Raw genomic sequence first — 19,848 nt, 5'->3', positions numbered from 1 at the left:
CATAGGCAAGATACAGTAGATGGTATCTAGTACAGTATATACATATGAGATGAGTAATGTAGGGTATGTAAACAAAGTGGCATAGTTTAAAGTGGCTAGTGATACATGTATTACAGAAAGATGCAGTAGATGATATAGGGTACAGTATATACGTATACATATGAGATGAATAATGTAGGGTATGTAAACATTATATTAGGTAGCATTGTTTAAAGTGGCTAGTGATATATTTTACATCATTTTCCATCAATTCCCATTATTAAAGTGGCTGGAGTTGAGTCAGTGTCACTGCTCAAAAAATAAAGGGAACACCAAAATAACACATCCTAGATCTGAATGAATGAAATATTCTTATTAAATACTTATTTCTTTACATAGTTGAATGTGCTGACAACAAAATCACACAAAAAGTATCAATGGAAATCAAATTTATCAACCCATGGAGGTCTGGATTTGGACTCACAAAAACTTGATGATTGAGTTGGAGGCGTGCATGGCCACACAGTCATGGGTGAACAGGGAGTACAGGAGAAGGCTCAGAACGCACCCTTGTGGGGCCCGTGTTGAGGATCAGCGGGGTGGAGATGTTGTTACCTACCCTCACCACCTGGGGGCGGCCCGTCAGGAAGTCCAGTACCCAGTTGCACAGGGCGGGGTCAAGACCCAATGTCTCGAGCTTGATGACGAGTTTGGAGGGTACTATGGTGTTAAATGCTGAGCTGTAGTCAATGAACAGCATTCTTACATAGGTATTCCTCTTGTCCAGATGGGTTAGGGCAGTGTGGTTGAGATTGCGTCATCTGTGGACCTATTTGGGCGGTAAGCAAATTGGAGTGGGTCTAGGGTGTCAGGTAGGGTGGAGGTGATATGGTCCTTGACTAGTCTCTCAAAGCACTTCATGATGACGGAAGTGAGTGCTACGGGGGCGGTAGTCGTTTAGCGCAGTTACCTTAGCTTTCTTGGGAACAGGGACAATGGTGGCCCTCTTGAAGCATGTGGGAACAGCAGACTGGGATAAGGATTGATTGAATATGTCGGTAAACACACCAGCCAGCTGGTCTGCGCATGCTCTGGGGACGCGGCTGGGGATGCCGTCTGGGCCTGCAGCCTTGCGAGGGTTAACACGTTTAAATGTTTTCCTCACGTCGGTTGCAGTGAAGCAGAGTCCGCAGGTTTTGGTTGCGGGCCGTGTCAGTGTCATACAACTTACCTCAACTAATCTGTACCCCCCCCCGCACACCGACTGTACCAGTACCCCCGCACACCGACTGTACCAGTACCCCCGCACACCGACTGTACCAGTACCCCCTGTATATAGCCTCGTTGTTATTGTGTTACTTTTGTTTATTTGGAAAATATTTTCTTAACTCCTCTTGAACTGCACTGTTGGTTAAGGGCTTGTAAGTAAGCATTTCACAGTAAGGTCTTCACTTGTTGTATTCGACTCATGTGACAAATATAGTTTGATTTGAGACAGATTCTGGATGTCTACACACCAGAGCAGGGCAGTGAGAGAGATTCTAGACATACTCACACACCAGAGCAGGGCAGTGACAGGGATCATGGACACGTGTTTGAGTAAATTCAGGGCTGAGAAAGGAACCTTTTAAGTTTCCCAACACAGTGGTACTTTGTCATTCTGAAAGGAGGGATGACGAGAGAGAAGTCTGATGAGAGGGGGATAGACCTCTCCAGATCTTTCAGACAAGTAGCGTATTGAATGAAACCCTTCCCTTCACCTCCCTCTATTCCGCTCATCTCTTCACCTCTTTCCTTCTCTGCACCAGATCACAGGCAGCAGCCGTAGTGAATGTTTCCCTTCCCTCGTTCCCTGCACTACTCTAACGAGCAGCCATTGACTGGGGGTTCTCTAGCGCTGTGTTTAACATAGAGGTCTCCAGTCTTTCATCTACTGCCAGAATCTCCTATAACAGCCATGGACTCCATCTCTCCCGCCTCCTTCTCTAGAGACAAACTGATTGCTGCCAGCATGGGGGAGTGGTGCCCTGCATAACTTGTAACAGTAGGTAGAAAATAAACAATGTGTAAAGAAGATGGGAGTGATATGGAATGATACACTAGTTAGAATATCAGAAGTGAGATGGAAGTTGGACTTTGATTTTGTATTGTTGAATCGATAGTCTTAACAGTGGCTACGCACTCAATATATACACTACACAGGCTGCTCAACCTATTAACATTAAGACACCAGCTATATACACTACACAGGCTGCTCAACCTATTAACATTAAGACACCAGCTCTATACACTACACACGCTGCTCAACCTATTAACATTAAGACACCAGCTCTATACACTACACAGGCTGCTCAACCTATTAACATTAAGACACCAGCTCTATACACTACACACGCTGCTCAACCTATTAACATTAAGACACCAGCTATATACACTACACACGCTGCTCAACCTATTAACATTAAGACACCAGCTCTATACACTACACAGGCTGCTCAACCTATTAACATTAAGACACCAGCTCTATACACTACACAGGCTGCTCAACCTATTAACATTAAGACACCAGCTCTATACACTGAACACAGGCTGCTCAACCTATTAACATTAAGACACCAGCTATATACACTGAACACAGGCTGCTCAACCTATTAACATTAAGACACCAGCTATATACACTGAACACAGGCTGCTCAACCTATTAACAGTAAGTGTATAAAGCTGTTATCTTAAAGGCAAAGCAGCTCTGACAAAGTGTCGTAACAGGACCACCCTTCCAAACGTCGTCTTCTTGACTCGAGAAAAACAGAACGTGAGAAGCCTGTGCTTCAAAGGCTACTCTGACACTTGATATGCAACAAGAAAACCCAAACATGTTTGTGTCTGGGATTTATGTGCCTATATAGTGCATGGGGCCCTGGCCAGTAGAGTAGGGAATAGTCTTTCATTTCTGAGAAAACATCGCCCCCTTGTGGCAATGAGTAGCTGTGGTAAAATAAACTAAAAATGGTTTCATTTCAAACAATGCGAACTGATGAAATAAAAAAATCACAGCACTCATGTTGAGTTGGTTTACTTTTAATCCAAAAGTGACTGTCTCCAGACAAGTAAAAATCTGACTGAGTGACAATAGCATGAGGAACAAACAATACCACGGAGGAGTGTGTGTGTGTGTGTGTGTACCACGGAGGTAGTGTGTGTGTGTGTGTGTGTGTGTGTGTGTGTGTGTGTGTGTGTGTGTGTGTGTGTGTGTATGTATGTGTGTGTGTGTGTGTGTGTGTGTGTACGCACGCATGTGAAATGATTAAAACACACAAATGGCCAAAAAGGAAAAACACAAATGAAAATAAAGCTTGATGTTTGTTTTATATACAGGAAGGTTCAAATAAAGGAATTATACCAATGTAGTGGTAGTAAGTGACAAAACAAAAGCCACGGTCATTTTTACTCCAAAATATTTACTTACATAAAATAATAATTAGGTAAAACACACAGGCTGTTTGTATCTACTTCATCGACATCACATCTGGACCATCTCGAATGTTCTCTGTCGTCATAAACACCAATAATCACCTTTCATGGCTACCTCTGACATGGAAGAAAGTTGTGAGAGAACACAAATGGAGGCCCTTTCCAGAAACAATCCCAAGCACCCCTAGTGTCACGAGGCCCAACCAAATCTCATCTACATAATCTTTCCGGGGCTACCTCAAGCCTAACCCCTAGGTGCTAGTGTAGATCTATAGTAATTTGATGGGTATAAGCAATACGATAGTAGCTTCACCATTTACCTCTGATAGACTAGTTGGGATGAAGCCAAATTGCTTATACCTTACCCATTCCTATCAGATATACACAGGTGCCTTGGAGAGTCTAGGTATATAGGCATAGAATGAATAGAATGGGGAAAAGCGCCCCTTAGACAATATCAATTTCATTCTAGTAATACTATTTCTATGGGGCTAGGGGCCGTTTCTGAACAGGGCAGTTGATTTCCTTCCACTATAGCATGTTTAAGGCTCAGGCATGGAATGATTACAAAGTAGATAGATTTACCTCAGTAGACAAAACATTTAATTAAAACTTATGGACGACATAATAGTTCATGTCACATTTAAGCTTTGTCTAGCTGCCAGAGTGCTGCTACTGTTGAAAAGTGTCCCAAATGGCACCTTATTCCCTATATAGTGCACTACTTTTGACCAGGGCCCATAGGGAATATAGGGCCTGGTGAGGGCACTAGGGAATAGGGTACCATTTGGGATGAAAACAATCAACTTTTCTATAGGATTATAATGATGACTGGTTTTTAGTTAGTTACACAGTTTTATATTGTGGAGTTTCGCAACAGGACATTATTATTACTCATGGATGTTGAGAATCTTAAAGCTGAAATTTCACAAGCCAGATTTATTTTCTCATAATGAGTCTCATCCAAACTAATTTACACGTAGGAAAAACGGTAGAAACCCCAAGACGTTAAGAAAGAAAAAAAATACAAATTTAAAAATCTTCCGACACCTGACTACCCATGCTTTTCATTTTAAACAGTTTTACTTACACATTTCTGAAACATTAACTGTAGGTCGAACATTTTAATAAAACAAAAAAAAAGCACAGTTATAAAATCAGCACCGATTCATATATAACTTTATTTAAAATTTAGAGATAGCTATTTCAACACTAAATATGCTGGATTTTCTGGAGATGGAGAAATGTATTTTGTGTGTATTAGCGTGCTGCTTGCCTGTCTCGGAGTCAGCACAGCGGTGGTACTACCAGAGAGAAAATCACCTCGCTGTCCGTTGAGAGAGAAAACTCCACAGATAGGTAGAAGGGTGCAAATCTTTGGGTAAGCTTCAGGACTTGTGTGACAGCCCAGTTCCTTGTTAAACACTTTTGTCTGCATACCAAATGGCACCCTATTCCCTATATAGTGCACTACTTTTGAGATGCATCCTGGGCCTCTTCACAGCAACTACTGGGATCCTCAGTAAGACAGTATCCAACAACCACAGAATGGAAACAGTACCCACACATCTGGATGTGACGAACGTTGCAAGAAACTACACTGAAGCGTTTACAACAGCGTGGCGTTATTTCTACGTGTTTCGTATGAAGGAATCTGCTCTTGGAAAACGGTTGTGTCCTTTACTTGGGCCAACGGTTGGATGTGTGTTGCTACATCCATGACTCTTACAGCTGATCTAGTCAACAGGTCACCAACTGAACCACCAGCGGTCGTCATCACAACCACAGAACCAACAGATTCTGACAGTCCAACATGGAGGAAAGTAAAACTGAAAATAGCATAAAGACCATGTCCATCCACTACTACTACAGCACAGCTAGCTAGTTACCTTTCCTACTAACAACCTGTTTATAAATTACTAGACCACACCGGGTTACTCACTATACTAGCATAGAGACAGGGTTAGAAGACATTTAAAAATCTCATTCCATCTCCATTTGGAAGAAAAATAAAACATTCTAGAATAATGGAACTTTCTTCAGACTAAATGTCGAGGATTCCTTTAGGTTTGAAGCTAACAACGGGGAAAAGCTTACCCAAGGATTATAAAAGTATTTTGTTTTCATTCAGTTCCCTCTGAGCAAGCAACACTGTGTGTGTGTGTGTGTGTGTGTGTGTGTGTGTGTGTGTGTGTTAGACCATGGAGGATAAATCAGAGAAGACTTCAGATCCACATCTTAACTTCTCCATAAATACAAAATGCCTCTCCTCCTCTTCGTCTACAAATAGCAGTTTAAAACATGGACACTCCAAGGACCTGCAGAGACAAAAGTGATCATTACACATCTGTAAAAGCACTTAGCAACAACATGTCGGTCTTACGTATTACTATAGTGAGGCTAAACCAACCGCCCAGATCTCATCTCGACTATTGGAAGGAGAACTTCAGAAATGAATGGTGTTTTAACGAAGTGTCAGTCAAAGCTACTCGGAGTAGAAATGAAGCAGTCAATGTTTCCCTTAAAGAGAGGCATTGCCTTGATCTAGCTTTTTGTTTTCCTCCTGTGTTGGACAAAGGTTCAGTAGCCTATGAGGAGTTAGTTTGTATGTTATGCATGCTAGCTTGTTGCATCACTAGACCGCTGTGCTCCACCCTTTGCACCCCTTCTTCCTGGAGGAGAACGTCCCCAGGCTTTCCAACAGAAAAAGATCAAAAGGAATGTTTCAACCAAGTGATCTTCCACATTTAACCCAACACCTCTGAATCAGAGAGGTGCGGGGGGGGTCGTCTTAATCAACGCCCACATCATCAGCGCCTGGCTCGTATCTTTCGAAGCAGCAATCATTTGGTTACCGGCCCAAAAGTGCTTAACCGCTCAGCTACCTGCTGCCTCAGAATGTGTAAAGCCTGGGCTTCCGAGGCTAATATTACAATAAAAACCAGAGGTTGGAACCTAAATTATTTTCCAATCATTCAGTTCTGAACAGAACCATAATCATTTTTCGTTCCATTCCACTGTTCTGACCCAGTTCAAAACCGAAAATAAGTAACGGTTTATATCGATCCTTTCTGAAATACATTATTTATTTTTACATTTAGTGAGACATTAAATTACTTCAGCAATCACGCAGTGCGGACAGAGCAGCTTGCTATGGAGAAATGAACACATTTATCTGAAATGGGTCTTCCGCATTTAAACCAACCCCTGAATGAGAGAGGTGTGTAAGGCTGCTTTAAATGGACATCCACGACGTCGGCGCCCGGGGAACAGTGGGTTAACTGTCTTGCTCAACACATTTTTACATTGTCAGCTTGGAGATTCGATCGAGTAACCTTTCGGCTACTGGACCAACACTCCTACCCGCCAGCCTACACACGCAATGATTTACAGCTGGCAGACAGACACTGGGTGCCAGCTAGAATTGTCAATGTGATGCATCTCAATAGGAAAATTATGATTTTACACAATATAGAAACCTAATAATCTACTAAATGACTTTGTAATTTCAATGACGTGTATTCATAACATCTTAGCTTTTATAATAAACTAACTGTCATTACAATGTTACATATTCGTTTATTTTAGTTGATTGGTTTGTAAGTAAGCTTTTCACAGTAAGGTCAACACCTGTTGTTTTCGGTGCATGTGACGAATACAATTTGATGTGGTATTTCCTGGCGGTCTCCCGTCTCAGTATTAACCAGGCCGACCCTGAACAGGCGTGTTTAGGGTGGTATGGCCACAAGCGTAGTGGTGACTCAGCACAGAGGTGCAGTGCTCGTTACTTATTAGTTTCTAGGGAACAGTAAGTGCTTTAAAACATAGCTAGAACTCTTTTTTTTTTTTTTTTTTAAACCTTTATTTAACCAGGCAAGTCAGTTAAGAACAAATTCTTATTTTCAATGATGGCCTAGGAACAGTGGGTTAACTGCCTTGTTCAGAGGCAGAACGGCAGACTTTTACCTTGCAAGATCGAATCCCCGAGCTGACAACCTTTTGGTTACTAGTCCAACGCTCTAACCACCAGGCTACCTGCCTCCCCAATAAAATAATAAAACCTCTTATTTTCCAGTTCTCTTTAATTTAAGTTGAGAGCACCAATGAACAACCAATGAAAATGTTTAATTTAGAGCGCTGTGTAAGTATAAGGAAGAGTATTACTATAGAGTATTAATGGTTGAGTATAAGAGAAGAGAGTTACTTACAGACTCGTCCATGATAGAACCAGGGTCAAAGTAGTCTGGTTTCAGCTCTGATCTCTCTCTCCTGTTCTTAGAGGGGGGCTGGAGAAAGGAGAGAGAAACAAATATGAAATGATTTAAATTCTGCTTATATGGGCCGATTGTGATAATTACACACTGAATAAAAAAATAAAACGCAACATGCAACAATTTTAAAGATTTTACTGAGTAACAGTTTATATAAGGAACTTTGTCAATTGAAATACATTAATTAGGCCCTAATCTATGGATTTCACATGACTGGGAAAACATGTGAATTTGTTGGTCACAGACCTTAAAAAAGGGGGGGAGGGACATGGATCAGAAAACCAGTCAGTATCTGGTGTGACCACCATTTGCCTCATGCAGTGTGACATCTTCACAGAGTTCAACAAGCGGTTCGTGAGCTTTGGAATATGGTTCCACTCTACCGGCTGTGTTAAGTTGCTGAATATTGGCGGGAACTGGAACACGCGTCGATCCAGAGCATCCCAAACATGCTCAATTGATGTCATGTCTGGTGAGTACGCAGGCCATGGAAGAACTGGGCCATTTCTAGCTTCAAGGAATTGTGTACAGATCCTTGCAAAACATGAGGTGATGGATGAATGGCATGACAATTGTCCTCAGGATCTAGTCACGGTACAGTGCATTCGGAAAGTACTCAGACTTCACTTTTTCAACATTTGGTTACATTACAGCTTTATTCTAAAATGGATTTTAAAAAATGTCTCAATCTACCCCATGATGACAAAGCAAAAACTGTTTCAATGTTTCCATTGATCATCCTTGAGATGTTTCTACAACTTGATTGGAGTCCACCTGTGGTAAATCCAATTGATTGGACATGATTTGGAAAGGTACACCTGTCTATATAAAAAGGTCCCACAGTTTTTTAAATAGTTTTTTTGATGTTGGTAATTTTAGCCCCCTTTTCGTGATATCCAATTGCGATCGTGTCATCGCTGCAACTCCCCAATGGGCTTGGGAGAGGCGTCCTCCGAAACATGACCTGCCAAGCCGCGCCACTTCTTAACACCTGCTCAGTTAACCCGGAAGCCAGCTGCACCAACTTGTCGGAGGAAACACCGCTCAACTGACGACCCAAGTCAGCTTACAGGCACCTGGCCTGCCACAAGGAGTTGCTAGAGCTCGATGAACCAAGGAAAGCCACCCGGCCAAACCCTCCCATATCCCGGACGACGCTGGGCCAATTGTAAGCCCTATGGGACTCCCGGTCACGGGATTGAAACCCAGGCTGTAGTGATGCCTCAACACTGCTATGCAGTGCCTTAAACCAATAAGGTCCCACAGTTGACCGTGAATATCAGTGCAAAAAACAAGAAACCGATGGTCACGGACAGAGCTCCAGAGTTTCTCTGCGGAGATGGGAGAACCTTCCAGAAGGACAACCATCTCTGCAGGACTACAACAATCAGGCCTGTATGTTAGAGTGGCCAGACGGAAACCACTCCCCAGTAAAGGGTACATGACAGCCTGCTTGGAGTTTGCCAAAAGACACAAAGACTCTCAGACCATGAGAAACAAGATTCTCTGGTCTGATGAAACCACGATTTAACTCTTTGGCCTGAATGCCAAGTGTCACGTCTGGAGGAAACCTGGCACCATCCCTTACGGTGAAGGATGGTGGTTGCAGCATTATGCTGTGGGGATGTTTTTCAGCGGCGGGGACTGGGAGACTAGTCAGGATCGAGGGAAAGATGAATGGAGCAAAGTACAGAGAGATCCTTGATGATAACCTGCTCCAGAGCGACCTTAGACCGTGGGGGAAGGTTCACCTTCCAACAGGACAACGACCCTAAGCACACAGCCAAGACAACACGAGTGGCTTCAGGACAAGTCTCCGAATGTCCTTGAGTTGCCCGCCAAAGCCCGGACTTGACCCGACATCTCGAGAGACCTGAAAATAGCTGTGCAGCAACACTACCCATCTGATCTGCAGAGAAGAATGGGAGAAACTACCCAAATACAGGTGTGCCAAGCTTGTAGAGTCAAATCCAAGACGACTCGAGGCTGTAATCCCTGCCAAAGGTGCTTCAACAAAGTACTGAGTGAAGGGTCTGAATACTTCCGTTAAATACGATATCAGTTTTTTAAAACGTATTAATATATTTGCCAACATTCCTAAAAACCTGTTTTTGTGTTGTCATTATGGGGATTGATGAGGGAAATGTTTTTTTCTCTTCTGAATGCACTGCATCTCTGTGCATTCAAATTGCCATCGATAAATTGCAATTGTGTTTGTTGTCCGTAGCTTATGCCTGCCCATACGATAACCTCACCGCCACCACGGGGCACTCTGTTCACAACGTAGACATCAGTAAACTGTTCGCCCACACGACGCCATACTGCCCGGTCTGCCACCTGCCCGGTACATTTGAAACCGGGATTCATCTGTGAAGAGCACACTTCTCCAGAGTGCCAGTGGACATCGAAGGTGAGCATTTCCCCACTGAAGTTGGTTATGACTCCCAAATTCTTTAAAGCTGGGTGCACACTACACAATTTCATCCCCGATTTAGCTGGTCCAGACACATTTTTTTAGATCAGAGACAAAACCCCCATGTTGATGCCGACTCAGGGTGGGTAGCACACAGATGCTTGTTTAGTGTGAGCAGGTTAGAGACGCAATCCGAGGTCTATCAATCTCGACTTTGAGCAGTGCCCCACGTCCCAATATTTTGAAACCTTTAGATTTTATCAGCACAAAATCTTCAATTCTTTTGTAGTGAGATGTGCAACGACAATGAGCAATAGCCAATGAGAGCTCGCCAGAGAAGAACCCAGTGAGATGAGCATGCTTGACATCACCCATAATGTGTAGACTCTCAAAGGAGCCATGACTACTACTAAACTCAGCAAAAAAAAGTAACATCCCCTTTTCAGGACCCTGTCTGTCAAAGATAATTCGTAAAAATCAAAATAACTTCACAGATCTTCATTGTAAAGGATTTAAACACTGTTTCCCATGCTTCTTCAATGAACCATAAACAATTAATGAACATGCACCTGTGGAACTGTCGTTAAGACACTAACAGCTTACAGACGGTAGGCAATTAAGGTCACAGTTATGAAAACTAAGGACACTAAAGAGGCCTTTCTACTGACTCTGAAAAACACCAAAAGAAAGATGCCCAGGGTCCCTGCTCATACGCGTGAACGTGCCTTAGGCATGCTGCAAGGAGGCATGAGGACTGCAGATGTGGCCAGGGCAATAAATTGCAATGTCCGTACTGTGAGATGCCTAAGACAGAGCTACAGGGAGACAGGACGGACAGCTGATCATCCTCGCAGTGGCAGACCACGTGTAACAACACCTGCACAGGATCGGTACATCCGAACATCACACCTGCAGGACAGGTACAGGATGGCAACAACAACTGTACGAGTTACACCAGGAACGCACATTCCCCCCATCAGTGCTCAGACTGTCAGCAATAGGCTGAGAGAGACTGGACTGAGGGCTTGTAGGTCTGTTGTAAGGCAGATCCTCACCAGACGTCACCGGCAACAATGTCGCCTATGGTCACAAACCCACCGTCGCTGGACCAAACAGGACTGGCAAAAAGTGCTCTTCACTGACGAGTTGCAGTTTTGTCTCACCAGGGGTGATGGTCATATTCGCGTTTATTGTCAAAGGATTGAGCGTTACACCGAGGCCTGTACTCTGGAGCCAAATCGATTTGAAGGTGGAGGGTCCGTCATGGTCTTGGGCGGTGTCACAGCATCATCGGACTGAGCTTGTTCTCATTGCAGGCAATCTCAACGCTGTGTGTTACAGGTAAGACATCCTCCTCCCTCATGTGGTACCCTTCCTGCAGGCTCATCCTGACATGACCCTCCAGCATGACAATGCCACCAGCCATACTGCTCATTCTGTGTGTGATTTCCTGCAAGACAGGAATGTCAGTGTTCTGCCATGGCCAGCAAAGAGTCTGGATCTCAATCCCATTGAACACGTCTGGGACCTGTTGGATCGGAGGGTGAGGGCTAGAGCCATTCCCCCCAGAAATGTCCAGGAACTTGCAGGTGCCTTGGTGGAAGAGTGGGGTAACATCTCACAGCAAGAACGGAAAAATCTGGTGCAGTCAATGAGGAGGAGATGCACTGCAGTATTTAATGCAGCTGGTGGCCACACCAGATACTGACTGTTACTTTTGATTTCGACCCCCCCTTTGTTCAGGGACACATTATTCCATTTCTGTTAGTCACATGTCTGTGGAACTTGTTCAGTTTATTTCTCAGTTGTTGAATCTTATGTTCATACAAATATTTACACATGTTAAGTGTGCTGTAAATAAACGCAGTTGACAGCGCGAGGATGTTTCTTTTTTTTTGCTGAGTTTAGCATGCGTTTGAACTTTAACCAGAGCCAAAGTGTCAAACAGTTACAGCTCTGAAGGTCACAAGTAATGTTATTCAATTCATAATATTGTTATGAATATATTTCAACTCTGTATGGCAAGCGTGAATGTCTGACTGATGAGGTTGCTTTGAGCCACAGATCGTTGTAACTACTTTAAATTTACATCACATCATTGTTTTGGCGAGACAGCGTGCTATGGAGGAGAATCCTCACGACCAAGTGAAGAAGTGAAGTCTTGTAGTGTGTGACCTACCGTCCGTGCCACATGGTTCAGTGTGCGCACCACTACGTCGGGAAAACAACGACAAAAAACTACAGGAGAGATTAATGTGAGAAGTTTAGCGTTGTTAGGATTTTTAAAGTCATGTAGTGTGCACCCGGGTTAAAATGATGTTTGATGTAGCTTATTGTAGAGAAATTAACATTAGATTCTCTGGCAACAGCTCTGATGGACATTTCTGCAGTCAGCATGCCAATTGCACACTCCCTCAACTTGAGACAGCGGAGGCATTGTAGAAAATTACGGAATCTTTCTGGGATCTTTTATTTTAGCTCATGAAACCAACATTTTACATGTTATGTTGCATTTATATTTTTTACATATTTTTTTTTTCAGGACATTTAGTGTTTCTTGACAGAAATCTTTGTGGATCACCACATAATTCGCTTGTAAAGGTTTTATAAACCAAATGCCATATTTGTAGTAAAAGGTCAAAGGTCTCACCAGGTCGATGTCCATGGTGTCAAAGTCCATGCCCTCGTTGAGGTCTTCCATACGACCCTCTGACGACATCATCACGTCCTCTACGATAGGCTCCTCATCCTCCTCCATCAGCCCTGTACCACGCCGACTACACACACACACCATAATTAGTACAAACTACCATCAATATAGAGTAGCTGTACATAAACAAATGGTTAGTCTACAAAGAGATATGTAAAGGAAGTAGCTCTTACATATGTGTGTGTGTGTGTGTGTGTGTGTGTTCTTACATGGCCTGTTGCAGGTTGGTTCTGAGCTTGGCGTAGTTCATGGCTCTCTCCTGCTGCTGACGAACCTCCTCCTGCTGCCTCTGAGCCAGCATCCACGTCACCTGGGTACTACAAACACAGACATCAATAAGTTAAATAACCACACTGGTGGTTCAGGTAGGTATATGTTGAGAGAGAGAGGAGGAGGAGAAAGAATCTTACTTGTAGTCGATGGGTGTCTGGTGGAGTTGAGGGGTTTGGGGGAGTGTGTGAGGGTGAGGATGCTGCTGGGAGTCTGAAGGGAGGGCGTACACTCCCATGTAGCTGTCGTCTCTCCCCCGTTTGGCCTCCTCCCTCATGTCCCCTGGTCCTCTCATCATGGTAGAGGTGAGGTGGGGGGAGGGCATCATCACAGGCGTCTGCATGCTCTGGTGCTGCCACGACATATCTGCACTGCTGCTACTGCTCTCCTCAGCTAGAGAGAACACACACTGTTAAACACACACACCACTCTAACATGGCCATGTAGTGACTACAGTCTGACTTCCAGACCCTGGTTCTGGAGCTACCTTCAGGGAGTTTCCTCTTAGCTGCAGCGACGGTAGCAGTGGGAGTAGCAGCCTTGGTCTTCTTGGATCTGACCGACGACCCTCTGGAGGAGTAGCCGGAGACAACAGACATGGTGTCATCGTCCCCGCCGGCCTGCAGGGAGTTCCTGTAGGAGATGAGCGGTAGCCAGCAGTCGTCTCTCTGGAGGGCCATCTGGAAGGTCATGAACCTCTCCAGATACATATGACTACAGGGGAGACAGGAGAGATGTTACACACACACTGAACAAAAACATTAAAAACGCAACATAAAGTGTTCGTCCCAGGTTTCATGAGCTGAAATAAAAGATCCCAGAACAAAAAGCTTATTTCTCTCACATTTGTTTACATTCCTGTTAGTGAGCATTTATCTTTTTCCAAGATAGTACATCCACCTGACAGGTGTGGCATGTCAAGAAGCGGATTAAATAGCATGTTCATTACACAGGTGCAATGTCTCAAGTTGGAGGAGCGTGTAATTGGCATGCTGACTGCAGGATTGTCAACCAGAGCTGTTGCCAGAACATTTTATTTCTCTAACATAATGTTATTTTCAAGAATTTGGCAGTATATCCAACTGGCCTCACAACAGCAGACACGTGTAACCACGCCAGCCCAGGACCTCCACATCTGGCTCCTTCACCTGTGGGATCATCTGAGACCAGACACCTGGACAGCTGATGAAACTGAGGAGTATTTCTGTCTGTAATAAAGCTCTTTTGTGGGGAAAACTCATTCTGATTGACTGGACCTGGCTCCCAAGTGGCCTCCCAGTCATGTGAAATCCATAGATTAGGGCCTCATTTATTTATTTAAATTGACAGATTTCCTTATATGAACTGTAACTTTGAAATGGTTGTGATATAGATATATATATATATATAAAATATACACACACACACAATTAAACAAAGTAATTTGGAAGGTCCTTATGGTCATGTGTCTGGGAGGGGACACAGTCCTCTTATCCTGCTTCATGACTTTTCATACGAGTCATCACTTACAGACATCAGTTACCACACACACACACGTGTCTGATTAGGAGGTAGAGGTGTGTACTCACACAGTCCTCTTGTCCTGCCTCATTAGTTTGGAGGAAAACTCAGAGAGGATGTCTAGGAAGGCCAGGTGAAGAGGAGGGTTGCCCTCTCCCTGTGGACTGGGCTCCTTAAACGCAAACTCTATACCATCCCTGGGGGGGAAGAGAGTGAGAGAGAAGAGGTAGGGAGAGGGCAGTGAGAGTAGAGGTAGACAATTTTAGATCAGAAAAATGAGGAATCTAACAGCATATGTAGATAGATACATTAACTAGTCCTATACATAGCTCACATCCATCATATGTTAATCATGTTCAGTAATGCTAATCATATTAAAAAGCTTTATCAAATCAAATCTAATTTTATTTGTCACATACACATGGTTAGCAGATGTTATTGCGAGTGTAGCGAAATGCTTGTGCTTCTAGTTCCGACAATGCCGTAATAACCAACAAGTAATCTAGCTAACAATTCCAAAACTACTACCTTATACACACAAGTGTAAAGGGATAAAGAATATGTACATATCTGCTGGTTATGTCAGTCTTGTGTACAATAAAGCTATGGAGAAAGATCAGAAGAGACTGACTTGTGCAGCATGGCGATAGCGTCTCGTGTTTTGACCTGGTCCAGACCGAAGGTGAGAGAGAAACGTCTGGCCAGCTCCTTGATCCCACAGAACGCTGAGGACGAGCGGTCAAATCCTGTCCCCAACTCTGACAACATCTCATGGAACAACTGGAGGAGACGGGGCAGAGAGGGCAAGACGGGGCAGAGAGGGCAAGACGGGGCAAGACGGGGAAGAGAGGGCAAGACGGGGAAGGGTGAATAAATGTGTGGAATAAAGACATGGTTCTTTCAATCTGATTGGTTCCACAAAGGCTGGCCTGCAGTCTGGAGATCAGGAGATCTAGCTTGACTAGAACAACAGTGTGTGTCTGTGTGTGTAACCCACCTGTTGTAGACTGAGGATGAGTGTCTTGGCACATTGGATCTTGTCTATCTGTCTGGTCTTTGACATGGTCTCCTTGATGATGTCACCATAGTCATTATAATACTAGAGAGAGGAAGACAGTCCAACCACAAGTCAGAGTCTCTTACAGGGGGAAAAAACAGGACTTGTGATCATTTGCAACCAAGCCGTACATGGGATGACTCCGGTATTGATCTGGTGTTTAACGAGTGTCGTAGGCAAGGAGAAGTGATAACCATATCGTCTATGGAACGGGCTTCCCTATTCAAGTCAACGATAGCATACTGTGTGGACTGACAACCATTGCGAGTGTATCCATGAGTTTAACAGTCAAATTGCCAGGGTTAGAGGTCCTTTCTAAAGAGCCTCATTTCTCTGGTCTGTGTAAAGCCTCCATTCTCACCCTCATGTACTGCTTAAAGATGTCAGCGCCAGTGTTCATCTCTACTACGTTATAGATGATAAGTTTACAGTAGGCAGCCAGGAGGTTACGTCTCTTGTGAAGAGCTTCTATCTTTGCTGCCTCGTCATCCTGCTGGCCATCTGTAGATACAACATAACAGATAAACAGTTACACAGCCAGTCACAGAGCTCTTATGGGGAGCTTCTATCTTCGCTGCCTCGTCATCCTGCTGGCCATCTGTAGATACAACATAACAGATAAACAGTTACACAGCCAGTCACAGAGCTCTTATGGGGAGCTTCTATCTTTGCTGCCTCGTCATCCTGCTGGCCATCTGTAGATACAACATAACAGATAAACAGTTACACAGCCAGTCACAGAGCTCTTATGGGGAGTTTCTATCTTCGCTATCCTGCTGGCCATCTGTAGATACAACATAACAGATAAACAGTTACACAGCCAGTCACAGAGCTCTTATGGGGAGCTTCTATCTTTGCTGCCTCGTCATCCTGCTGGCCATCTGTAGATACAACATAACAGATAAACAGTTACACAGCCAGTCACAGAGCTCTTATCTAGAGGTAAAGCCGGGCACACACACACACATCACAGGGCCAGACGGTAACGTCATTCACTTAGCAGGGTCTCCTTCGGCCATCGCTAACCAACAAGAGCTATTTTCAAGTGAAAATAAGCAACCTACTAGAAAAGACTGTAGCGGTATGTGTGTGGTTAGCAGTGTGTGTACCTGTGCTGCCGTTGTCATCGTCCTGGTCTATAAACACATGGTGCAGTATGAAGGACAGTAGTTCTGTCTGTAACGAGTCATCAGGACTGTAGACCAGCGGTTCCAGCTGCTCTCTGCCTCCCGATACCATCTGATGACTGAAGACCAGCAACACATCACACAGGATGGTGAACGCCTGGTGGAGAGAGAGAGAGGAGATGGACTGTTGGTTATCAGTGGTCTGCCTGCATCCTGAGACCATCTGATGACTAAAGACTAGGGTGGTGAACGCCTGGTGGAGAGAGAGGAGGAGATGGACTGTTGGTTATCAGTGGTCTGCCTCCTGAGACCATCTGATGACTAAAGACTAGCAACACATCACACAGGATGGTGAACGCCTGGTGGAGAGAGAGAGGAGATGGACGGTTGGTTATCAACGGTCTGTCTCCTTGGCCACGTCTTCCTCATCTCAATAGGGTGGCACGGGGATTGTGGGAATTTCAGGTTTGAAAATAACCAGATTTTAAAATCAGTAGGATGTGAATAGCTGCTACAGGACAGTACCTGTTCCTTGACGGTTGTGTTGACGTTGGTGAGGTAACGTTGACACATCAGACAGAACATCCGCATCTGTTTCCTCAGGCTCATCAGCTCCTCCTACAAAAACAGGATTTGGTGATCAACACACATCCTCCGAGATTACATACAACATGAGTGAACCATCAACAGATCTGCTGTGTAAAGCTTCACTGCCTCCCCAATGCCATTTTCCTAGCTACCAGATAACACACAAATGAACGAGAAGGTTTTGAGCTGCCAGCCAGCTGCATACCTTTCTGTGGCTGCCCTCCGAGACCTTGGCCAAGTACCACAGGACAACGTAGTGGGTACACTGTAGAGCATGGACCACTATCTGCTCTGGCATGTCTCCGTTCTCAATGCCCGTGTTGAGCAACTTGAAGTTACTGCTGAACAGATCCCACTGGGACAGGTCATGGGCACTGGGGGAAGAGAGTTAAGAACGTCAGGAGCCAGAGACAGAGGAGAGCGAGAGAAGAGAGACAGCGAGGAGGGAGAGACAGACAGCGAGACAGACAAGAGAGACAGAGAGTTCTTTACTTGTGGAATGCTGTGATTCTCTTGAGAGTAGACAGGACCTGGTAGGCATCATCATCATCAGGCTCCTCACCCTGAACACAGAGACAGACCAGTGTCAACCACACACACACACAGAGACAGACCAGTGTCAACCACACACACACACAGACAGACCAGTGTCAACCACACACACACACAGACAGACCAGACAGACCAGTGTCAACCACACACACACAGACAGACCAGTGTCAACCACACACACACAGAGACAGACCAGTGTCAACCACACACACACACAGACAGACCAGTGTCAACCACACACACACACACACAGACCAGTGTCAATCACACACACACACAGAGACAGACCAGTGTCAACCACACACACACACAGACAGACCAGTGTCAACCACACACACACAAAGACAGACCAGTGCCAAACACACACACAGACCAGTGTCAACCACACACACACAAAGACAGACCAGTGTCAACCACACACACAGACCAGTGTCAACCACACACACTCAGACCAGTGTCACACAGACAGACCAGTGTCAACCACACACACTCACACACACAGACAGACCAGTGTCAACCACACACACAGACAGACCAGTGTCAACCACACACACACACACAGTGTCAACCACACACACACAACCAGTGTAACCACACACACACAGACAGACCAGTGTCAACCACACACACACACAGACCAGTGTCAACCACACACACTCACACACACACAGACCAGTGTCAACCACACACACTCACACACACAGACAGACCAGTGTCAACCACACACACAGACAGACACACACACAGACCAGTGTCAACCACACACACACACACACAGACCAGTGTCAACCACACACACACACACACACACAGACCAGTGTCAACCACACACACACACACACACACAGACAGACCAGTGTCAACCACACACACACAGACAGACCAGTGTCAACCACACACACACAGACCAGTGTCAACCACACACACTCACACACAGACCAGTGTCAACCACACACACAGACAGACCAGTGTCAACCACACACACACACACACACAGACCAGTGTCAACCACACACACACACACACACAGACAGACCAGTGTAACCACACACACACACAGACCAGTGTCAACCACACACACACACACACAGACCAGTGTCAACCACACACACACACAGACCAGTGTCAACCACACACACAGACAGACCAGTGTCAACCACACACACACACACAGACAGACCAGTGTCAACCACACACACACACACAGACAGACCAGTGTCAACCACACACACACACACACACACACACACACACACACACAGACCAGTGTCAACCACACACACACACACTCACACACACAGACAGACCAGTGTCAACCACACACACACACACAGACCAGTGTCAACCACACACACAGACAGACCAGTGTCAACCACACACACACAGACAGACCAGTGTCAACCACACACACACACACACACACACACACACAGACAGACCAGTGTCAACCACACACACACAGACAGACCAGTGTCAACCACACACACACACAGACAGACCAGTGTCAACCACACACACACACAGACAGACCAGTGTCAACCACACACACACACAGACAGACCAGTGTCAACCACACACACACACACACACACACACACAGACAGACCAGTGTCAACCACACACACACACACACAGACAGACCAGTGTCAACCACACACACTCACACACAGACAGACCAGTGTCAACCACACACACAGACAGACCAGTGTCAACCACACACACAGACACACACAGACCAGTGTCAACCACACACACACACAGACAGACCAGTGTCAACCACACACACACACACACACACAGACAGACCAGTGTCAACCACACACACACACACACACAGACAGACCAGTGTCAACCACACACACTCACACACAGACAGACCAGTGTCAACCACACACACAGACAGACCAGTG

General features: G+C 45.0%; 1 protein-coding gene across 1 annotated transcript in view; it reads right to left on the bottom strand.

Moving 5' to 3' along the window:
* Positions 1–3,326: 3,326 nt before the first annotated feature.
* LOC112236575 (cohesin subunit SA-2-like) overlaps positions 3,327–19,848 on the bottom strand; it is a 35,683-nt gene continuing 19,161 nt past the window's right edge. The window contains exons 19-32 of the mRNA XM_042303340.1: positions 17,879–17,949; positions 17,592–17,760; positions 17,324–17,416; positions 16,781–16,955; positions 16,033–16,172; positions 15,612–15,713; positions 15,246–15,394; positions 14,683–14,811; positions 13,602–13,828; positions 13,255–13,507; positions 13,054–13,161; positions 12,785–12,911; positions 7,659–7,736; positions 3,327–5,768 (exon numbers count right to left, since the gene is read on the bottom strand). Of these exons, the coding sequence (XP_042159274.1) occupies positions 5,745–5,768; positions 7,659–7,736; positions 12,785–12,911; positions 13,054–13,161; positions 13,255–13,507; positions 13,602–13,828; positions 14,683–14,811; positions 15,246–15,394; positions 15,612–15,713; positions 16,033–16,172; positions 16,781–16,955; positions 17,324–17,416; positions 17,592–17,760; positions 17,879–17,949 (1,845 nt within the window). The 3' untranslated portion in view covers positions 3,327–5,744. The remainder of the gene's footprint in view (positions 5,769–7,658; positions 7,737–12,784; positions 12,912–13,053; positions 13,162–13,254; positions 13,508–13,601; positions 13,829–14,682; positions 14,812–15,245; positions 15,395–15,611; positions 15,714–16,032; positions 16,173–16,780; positions 16,956–17,323; positions 17,417–17,591; positions 17,761–17,878; positions 17,950–19,848) is intronic.

The sequence above is a fragment of the Oncorhynchus tshawytscha genome, linkage group LG21, assembly GCF_018296145.1.
Source record: "Oncorhynchus tshawytscha isolate Ot180627B linkage group LG21, Otsh_v2.0, whole genome shotgun sequence".
In the NCBI taxonomy this organism is placed as follows: domain Eukaryota; kingdom Metazoa; phylum Chordata; class Actinopteri; order Salmoniformes; family Salmonidae; genus Oncorhynchus; species Oncorhynchus tshawytscha.
The sequence above is the reverse complement of the archived record's forward strand: the minus strand, read 5'-3'. Positions and strand labels throughout refer to the sequence as shown.